At 44.9% G+C, this 9672-nt stretch overlaps 1 protein-coding gene across 1 annotated transcript in view; it reads left to right on the forward strand.

The window, feature by feature from the left end:
• The window catches only part of MTHFD2L (methylenetetrahydrofolate dehydrogenase (NADP+ dependent) 2-like), a 60637-nt gene that overhangs the window by 14965 nt on the left and 36000 nt on the right, over nucleotides 1–9672 (forward strand). Inside the window, exon 3 of the mRNA XM_019534294.1 lies at nucleotides 768–890. Within this exon, the coding sequence (XP_019389839.1) occupies nucleotides 768–890 (123 nt within the window). The remainder of the gene's footprint in view (nucleotides 1–767; nucleotides 891–9672) is intronic.

Genomic DNA, 9672 nt, shown 5'->3' on the forward strand with positions numbered 1-9672 from the left:
GGAGGGGACAGCTGGGGGCCTATTTTGGGCAGGGAGAAAGGGGGGAGTGCCAGGCAGACCAAGCTCCGGTCCCTGTTGGTGGCACAGGGAGGGAGGAATTAAACCCCTCTCTGGCCAGACCTCTGCCCCTTCCTGCTCTTGCTTGGGCTGGGGAGCTAAGGGGCAGGGCCAGCTTGGCTCGGCTGGAGCAAAGAGCCCCACCAGCCCAGAGAGCATGCAGGGATGCTGGGGGTCTCTGATTTAACTGAAACCAGGAAAAGGTCTGGGACAGACAACACATAAATTGGTTTAAACCAAATCAGTTAAGCCTGATACTACATTGAACCAGGTTTATCTCAAACTGGTTTCATCCATTTTTAAACTGGTTTATATGCAGTGAACATTTATTCTGTTACAGGTTTAAACGAGTTTCTGATCACTTAAACAACTTTATGTGCAATGTCTGTCCCTGGTCTAGAGGTTTACTTAGAATCTTCAGGCGTATATTCCTGTGAAAATTAGTGCATATCTTGTTTTTGTAAACATTTGTTTTCGTTAATTTTTAAGATGTGTTGAAGTGAGATATTTAACTTCCTTTGAATTCATTTGTAAGATTACAAATTATTTGTATGTGCAAACTGTTGAAAAAGGTGGACTTTTAAAAAGCATTTACGCCCATTGAAGACAATTTTTTATCACTTTTGAGAATTTCACCTCAAATAGTTTAGCTCACCTTAGGAAAAGCAGGAAAACGCAAAGTGGCTTTTGTTTGACTTTCTTTCTATCAGGTATTCATAGTGAGATAATTCTGAAGCCTAAAGACATTTCTCAGGAAGAACTTTTAGATCTGACTGTCCAGTTAAACAAGGATTCAAAAGTTAGTGGTATATTAGTCCAACTACCTCTGCCAGGTAAGCAATTAAATTTTATATGCAAATTTTAACACTATTAAGGGAGAAAAACTGTAAACACATTTTATGTACAAGCTCATAGCATGACAGGCTTTTGGGAGATGACTCATTTGAGGAAAGTGAGGTTTGTAATAGGATGGCTGACATGATGCTTACACCTATCATGTAATCTGGATGGCTTTGTTTCACAGCTCACAAATTAAATAATAGTAATTTTTTTTGTATTGAAGCTTAAGTTGTTCATCCAAACCATAGATGACAGCAAACTTTGAGATTCCATCTAGTTTTTCTTCATGTTGTTTACAGTATCTTCTATACTACAAAATAGTACTGTCAATATATTGTGTTCTCAACCATGGCACTCTGGTGGAGAATCACTGGGTTAAATTGAGGCTTTTAATCTTTTTTCCTCAAATACCTCTTTACAAACCAGCTTTTTTATTATCATGGAGAATAATCATACCTGTCACCCAGGTACATTATTTTCGAATCATCTTGAATTCTGCCCTTTTGTCAGGCCCCCCTATCCAAGCCAGATGTAAACTTTTTTTGTTTCTGAACAGCTCTAACTTTCAGCCTTTCCTCTGTCTAGACCATTAACATTCTTATCCAAACATCTCACATCTTGACTCTTACAACATATTTTTTCCAGTCTTGATAAATGTCATCCTCCTCTAAATATGTTTAATGTATTCAAAACACTGCCACAAAGGAAAAATTCTTGGCTTATTGCTGTGCCACTGCCTACTGCTTTCCTTCTGAATTCCTTGTTCTTCACCTCATCAAACTGTTTGTCTTCACTTTATGAAATAGCTCCATCCTGTTTATCATGTCTTATAAGCTATCCAATAGCTGACCCTAGAACTTGCATTGTATCAGTCAGGCCAGAATGTTTCTCTTATTACTTTGATTTTCCTTCAGATGCCTTCATGCTTTTTCCCCTGCCATTCCTTTGCATGATATGAGATGTGTGCAAAAATCCCTAGAGCCTCTCCTGTATTCTCATTAAGTCTTTCCTAAAAAATTTGCCTGGTTAAGTATGAAAGTGCAATCCTTTTCCAACCTGCCCAAGTCCCTGAAAAATTTAACAGAAGAGGTGGGTGTGGAATCTTCCTCCTCACTGCTTTTTTGTTACTCAGACATAAGGGTAAGATGACAATGTGTTAAGTAGATGCATTAATTGATTTTCAAGGACTTGAACAAGGTGGAATAGAGTCAAACTTAGGCATCTAAGTCCTTGTAAAGACCTAATGGGTTTAGTCCCCACAGTTTTTCCCCAGCTTTTGGTTGTATTGACCTATTGTTTCTTCATATTCCTGGATGGTAAGCTCTTAAGGGCAAACGCTGTATTTTTGGTTTATGTGCAGAGAGTACGTAGCACAATAGGGCTCTGATTTGTGACTGGATCTTCTAGGGGTTACTGTAATACAAATTATAATTAAAAAATGACTGTGCTAGATCAAGTTTTCTCATTTCATTTTCCCTTTGAGTCTTGCTCTCTGCCATCCTTTCCCCATCTGTAAAAGGGAGATAAATCATATCTCCTATACAGAGTAGGGTGTTTAGAGGCTTTAGTGTTTGTAGAATTCTTTGTTCTGTGATTGGAAAGTAATAACACTACAAAATATTAGTATTAGTCCATAACAGTCATGATAGTGTTGGAGTGATATTGTAACAATACACGTCATAACAGTCCATCATTTCTGCAGCCTTCAGTGAATAAAGTAAAATGGCCACATGATGGCAGTGTTAAGTAAGGAGGAAAAATCTGATAAACTGAATGATGATTTACTTTTAGGATCGTTTGGTATGTGCTCACCTGTAATTCAAGAGATGTTGCTTTGTTTGTACACTAGAAGCCAAAATATTTACAGATTCAAGGTGTTGAGGGACTGTTAAAAATGTCCTGTGAGTTTACTGCTGGTGAGAGAGTGCCATACTGACAGATTCTGTTCCGATGTCCTCTGTGTAGACTCAGAACAGGAATAGCATAGGTAATAGCCTGCACAGTTTCCCACCCCACTCCATAGCTTGACCAGTTTGTCTCTGCACTGATTTGGAGAGACCACCTCCAGGAGTTGACTCTCCTTTCCTGTTTGTCCTTGGCTATTCTTCTAAGATTGTCAACCAGTATGTTATTGGTTGTTACTTGTGGTAGTCTTTTTTTTCAGTGTAGATATCAGGCTGCTAGTCTTAGGCCACTGCACTAATTTTGCAGACCAGTCATGTTTTATGTTATAACTACAGTAACTGTATTTTGGGGTTGTATCTTCTGGCATTCCCAAACTAATGAAAGTTGATGCCATGGAGGGTATGACAGGAAATGGAACACTTTAGATATGCTCTGTTCATATACTGTCCCTAAGGCATCTAGTGCTTGTCGTTACTGCAGACAGGATACTTGGCTAGCTGGATCATTTGTTTGATCCAGTATGGCACTTGTTATATTCTTATGCTACTCTATATTAGGAGAGTTGCAATGGTTCATCTAATTTTATTTTAGACAATCTAGTTAAATCAGTGATGGTGATGCACTTAGACCAGTTTAACCCCAGTTTAAACTGGGTTGGCTTCCAACAGCAATTTAATACATGAATACCTTCTTTCTAAAATTAATCGTCCTCTGACTCTCTCTAACTTTTCAGTGTGGGGTCTGGCTACAGGGTTTCCTTCTGCTATTTATTTTATTTGGTTGCCTAAAGAGTGTGTAAATAAGGAAACATTAAAAGCTATATATCAGAGTTATATGTGCAAGCCATTTAAACGTATGGTGTTTCTCTAAGAGGTTTCAAATATAACTTGTTGAATACTGTGCAGTTTTGTCATTTTAAAATTACTTTCTATGTTTGCTTATGCCAATGTTCCACAATACGTGTGCTTTGAAGAAAGAGAGGTGGAAGTTTCTTAATTCACAAAATTTGCTTAAATTATCTTTTAAGGGCAAGAGAAGAACCTGGAAGGTGAAAATAGAGAAACATGATGGGTAATTGTTGTTTATATCAGATACTTTTCATCATATTCTTTTAGGCAGCCACCTAATTGGCTTTAGTACAGCATTTGGATAATATACAAGAAGATGGCTTCAAGATGACCTTTCTGGAGGGGAATATGATACTTTAAACAGTGGATCTCAACCTTTTTATATTCAAGACACCCCTGGATAGACTTGTGGCACCCTTCAAAAATACTAGCTCTTAGTGGGCACATCTAGACGCTATGCCACTAGACTAGACGCTGTGCCACTACAGTGACAAACTACAGCGATGTAGCATTAGCAGTATCTCGTTGCTGCTGTTCAGTAGGGTCAAAAATGACCCATGTGCCACCAGGACTGCTCAGTAGGAGTGGGTATTTCACAGTTACTTTGTATTTACTAAAGCAAATACTAAATGACTACACGATACCCACTGCACAGTGGGGTGCAGCAGAGCCGACCCGAGCAGGGTGTGGGGCCCAGGGCAAATCAGCCAGTGTGGGACCCCACCCCGATCCCATGTGCCCTGCACCTGAAGAAGCTGCTGCCACCATCAGCAGTGGTGCATCGGCAGTAGAGGGATGGAGGGGAAGTGAGTGGTTGCACGGGAAGCCAGTGGCGGTGGCATAGAGTTGCCGTGGCCGCTTTCCCCAGCTCCACAGGTCCCCCTAAAGCACAGGGCCCAGGGCAGTCACCCCAATTCACCCCCCTCCACCCCAGGATGGCCTTGAGTGCACGTAGATGCACCCAGTTTTTACAACTTTTTTTACTTCAGAAAAATAATAGAGCAATTTTTCTGCTGCAAAGAACTCGGAAAGACCGAAACTATGGATTTCTATCTGAAATTTCTGGGTTTATTTTATGAATCATGTTTGCTAACCTAACAGTGCTAACATTATGTGGCATCCCATGGCATTCTTGAAAGGATCTCAAGGCACCCCAGAATGCCTTGGCACCCTGGGTGAGAACCACTGCTCTAAAGTAATCATTTTTGTGAATCAGGGCTATTTAACTTTCAGAGGGTGCTGAGGGAGTTAGAAAACTGCCTGGAGCATTGGGCTTAGAGGGTAGTAGTCAATGACTCAATATCTAGTTGGCAGCCAGTATCATGTGGAGTGCCCCAGGGATTGTTGCTGGGGCCAGTTTTGTTCAGTATCTTCATCAGTGACCTGGAAGATGTCATAGCAAGTTTACAGATGACACCAGACTGAGTGGAGTAGTAGATACGCTGGAGGGTAGGGTTAGGATTCAGAGTGACCTAAACAAATTGGAGGACTGGGCCAAAAGAAATCTTATGAGATCCAATAAGGACAAATGCAAAGTCCTGCACTTAGGATAGAAGAGTCCCATGCAGTCTGGGGGTTGATTGGCTGGGCAGCAGCTCTGCAAAAAAGCACCTAGGGGTTACAGTGGATAATGAGCTGAATATAAGCCAACAGTGTGCTCTTGTTTCCAGGAAGGCTAATGGCATGCTGGGCTGTATTGGTAGGAGTGTTGCCAACAGATCAAGGAAACTGACTATTTCCCTCTAATCAGCACTGGTGAGACCACATCTGGGGTACTGTGTCCAGTTTTTGGCCCTTCACTACAAAACGGCTATGGACAAGTTGGAGAGGGTCCAGAAGAGGGCAACAAAAAATGGTTAGGGGGCTGGAGCACATGACTTGAGAGGAAAGGCTGAGGGAACTGTGCTTACTTAGCCTAGAAAAGAAAAGACTGAGAGGGGATTGAATAGTAGTCTTCAAGAACCTGAAAGATGGTTTGAAAGAGGATGGAGCTAGACTGTTCTCAGTGGTGACAGATGACAGAACAAGAAGCAGTGGTCTCAAGTTGCAGCAAGAGAAGTTTAGGTTAAATGTTAGCAAGAACGTTCTCACTAGGAGGGTAGTAAAACACTGGACCAGGTTACCCAGAGAGGTTATGGAATCTCTATCCTTGGAGGTTTTTAAGACCCAGCTAGACAAAGCCTTGGCTGGGATGTTCTGGTTAGGGATAGTCCTGCTTTGAGCAGGGAGTTGGACTAGATAACCCCCTGAGGTCCCTTCCAACCCTAATTTTCTATGATTCTATGAATTGCCCTCTTTGCTTTTGGATAATTTTGTTTCCTTCTGTGCATCGTTTGAGGTCATTACTTTTGACATGGTGATATAGTCTTGTTCCGTGATAGTTTGCCTCTTTCCCATTCCAGGATCATTCCTTTCTTCCCCTACCCTGGGATTCTGTAAGACATATTTTAGTGAAGAAATCTTGGTAGAGCAAGAGCTCCTTCATCTATAAATGAAAGAGAGAGTATCTGTCTCTGCAAAGTAGAAGCAGGAAAGTAGGAACTTGGTGGTGAATAATTATTTTGTACAAGAAATTGCCTTGTTCCAGGATTGAAAGAAAGCAGAACCACCAAACTATCAGCCAGTTTATCTTTGACTACCTTTGGGTACAAACAGACATTTGGGGTGATTAGGGGGAAGTTAGATTGTGTTAAAAATAGCCACCTGATCTAACTTAGTTTATCCATGTGTGGACCTTACACTTAGATTCCTTGTTAAGTTGATGTAAGTGCAAACTGGACAGAAGTTCGAGGAAAGTTAGATTGGTCAAAAAATGGCCAACCCAATCTAATTTAACTGTACGTTGGAGGTGTGCTAAGTTAGAATGGGTATGAGTAGACCAATTTAACCAAATTTCTGTACACATTCCCGGTGCAGCCTTAGGCTGGGAAGGCCTAACCACTAGCCCCAGCTCTGAGCTGCGCTTTTCCTGCCCCTGATCTGGCACCAGGCTATTTTTAGCCCTCTGGCTCCTCCCTCCACCCCCAAACAGACAAGTGCTCCACCCCACCAAGGAGTATCCAGCTTGCCCCACCCCCCACCTTGATCTCTCAAAACCCTCCCCAATACTGCAAGTTGTTCCCAGGGCTGGTTTTATTGGCATTTGCCCCCCAGTGGTTGGGGGGAGGTGGAATCAAGGGGATTCATTCAGCAGGGAGGTTGTTCATCTTGGGGTGGGAGACAGTCATGGAGATAAAAATAGCCCCCCCGATCTCCACAAACCCCCTCTGCAGAGCCACCAGCTCCCCTGATTCTGCCAAGCCCACCACCAAGCTGCCAGCCCCTCCACCCCAGCTTACTCCAGTCAAGGTCCTGGGACTAATACATGCCATTAAAACTGACCCCAGGAACAGTTTGCAGGATTGGAGGTGATTCAGCAGTATCACAAAAAGGCTGGGTGAGTCCAGGGGAGTTTAGCAGGATTGGAGAGCTTCTTTGATCCTGCCAACCATCCCCCTCCTCCCTGTAAACTCCCAAGCCCACCTGCTAGCCCCCCATCCTGCCTGCCCCTCCTTGTACGTCAACTTATATCAGGGCCCATTTTTAACCCCATCACCCTCCCCAAACTATTATCTATAAAATCTGTATGAAGCCTAACTTAGGGAAAATAAGCAATTTTTTTTAAAGACTGTTTTAACAGATCCCTCCAAATTTCATATTTTTTAAAGTCAAGTCTTATCAAAGTTGTCTTAGATCTGAATTATACTTGCTTTTTAAAAGAATAAGCTCTTTTCAAATATACTTGTGGCAGGGCACTTGATGTACTTGCCAGTTTCAGAGGTCAGACAGCCCGTTGAGCCAGGGATTGGTGAGGGTTAGAGCTAACTGGGGAGTCAGCTGACCCTTGGGCTGGTAAGTGAGGCTAGGCCTGATCAAAGGAGTCATCTGATTGCAAGGGAGTATCCTGATTGGATGAGGGCTGTGTGTAAACAGGGTATAAGGCCAGACCCTGAGAGCAGGGATGGTGGTAACATCTTGGAGACTAGTGGAGGAATATCACCCAGCAGCAAGGCTGCAGCTCCCAAGTGCCAGCAAGGAGATAGACATCTGGAGGTTTGGGTAGGAACTTGGAGGATGGAGGAGGTTCCTGGGGTGCAGAGCCCTGAGAAGGGGCTGAGTGCCTGGGACCTGTTTAGAGGCCAGACGAGCCTGGAGAGATAGGTGGCCGAGTGCACAGGGGCCTAATGAAAGATCAGGTGAGTTCTGGGAGAGGTGCTGAGTATTGATGGGTCTATTGAGGGGCCAGGTTAGCCCTGAGAGAAGGGCTGAGTGTCTGAAAGACTTGATGGAGGGTCTGGGTGTACCCCTTTAGTGGAGCAGAGTACAGGGGACTATTGAGGGTCCAGTTGTGCCCAGGGAAGAAGGGTGCTATGTAGCAAGACCTAGGGAGGGGTCTGGGTCTGCGGGGAGAGGGAGAGTGACTCATGGAGGGGCCTGAGAAGGTGGACCCACAGAGATGAGGGGGGTGACAGTCAGAGGATTGACTCTGAGAACCGTAATTGCGAGAGAGAGCCAGAGCTGGGACATCCTGGAGTCTTGACTGGCTTGGAGGTGGGACCAGGGTCTAGGAAAGGCACAGAGGTCCATGGTGAAGGCCACAGCTGAGAGACAGTAAGGGATCAGCTCTGGAATGACATTGGCTGGTGGGTCTAAGAGTCAGTTGTGGCCAGAGATGAAGGACTTGGAAAGTAGGAGATGGAGCTAGGGTCAAAGAGCCCTGTGGTTAGCAGCCCAGGAGTGGAACTGGATATCTAGAGAGAGCTCAGAGAAGGTTGAGCAAGAGCAGGTAGGCTGGAAGACCAGTCCTGGGTAAAACCTAAAACTGCATTCTACTAGAGTTGGTCAGTGTGGTGGGGCTACCTGTGGTGGGGCAGCCTCAATAAAATGCCACACATGGGTCACTCCAGGGGCAGATGAGGGTGCCAGAAAGTGTCAGCTCCCACTGCTTTGTGGGTGACCTTGCAGAGGGGAAAGGCTAGGGGAGCACCCCCTGACAGAAAAGCACTTGATATGGGTCCAGAGGCCCAGTGAAGGGTCAGGGAAGAACGGGACCATGTGGGTCCAGGGGATCATGTGGGTCCAGAGGTCCAGAGAGGAGCCAAGAAAAGCAGGGACTTGGTGGGTCCAGAGGTCCAGAGAGGGGCCAGGAATAGAGCACAGGACTGGATGGGGCCAAAGGCATGGAGAGTGCTCTTGGCCCCATCCAGGAGAATACAGAGGACCTGACATCTTGGAGTGGGCCTGGAGGAGAGACAGAGGGGTCCAGAACTAGACATAGAGGGCTATAAGCTGTTTAGAAGAGATAGGAAGGGGAAAAAAGGTGGGAGGGTTGCACTCTGTGTTAGGGAACAGTATACCAGTTCTACCTTCCAAATGGGACCAGAGGAAGGCTTAACTGAGACCCTGTGGGTCAAACTTCAAGGAGAGCAGGGGGAGAAGGATCTGGTGGTAGGGGTTTACTACAGGCCACTACATCAGGAGGAAGAGCTGGATCTGGAATTCTCCAGGCAGGTTGGGGAGGCCATGTGTGCAAAGGATGTTGTGGTCATGGGTGATATGAATTACCCTGACATCAACTGGGAGGAGCAGTCGGCCAGGTTTAGCCACTCATGAAGGTTCCTGACGTGCATACAGGACCTACACCTTGTGCAGGAGGTACTTGTCCCCACTAGGGAAGATGCCATACTGGATCTGGTGTTAGCCTCTGGGGATGACCTGGTGGGGGAGGTGCTAGTACAAGGGAGGCTAGGGGACAGTGATCATGAAATGATCCAGTTTGCTATTCAGAGAAAAGTGGGGAGGGTAATTAGCACAGCGCAAACGCTTGACTTTAGGAAAGCCAACTTCAATGGGCTCAGGGTAGTAGTCAGGGAGGCACTTGGAGCCCAGGGTGTAGCTAGTATGGGGGTCCAGGAAAGGTGGTCCTTCCTTAAGGAGGCTATCCTTGGGGCGCAGCAGGACACAATTCCACTGCGCAGGAAGG

Source organism: Crocodylus porosus, unplaced genomic scaffold (genome assembly GCF_001723895.1).
Source record: "Crocodylus porosus isolate Cpor-Errol unplaced genomic scaffold, CroPor_comp1, whole genome shotgun sequence".
NCBI lineage: Eukaryota > Metazoa > Chordata > Crocodylia > Crocodylidae > Crocodylus > Crocodylus porosus.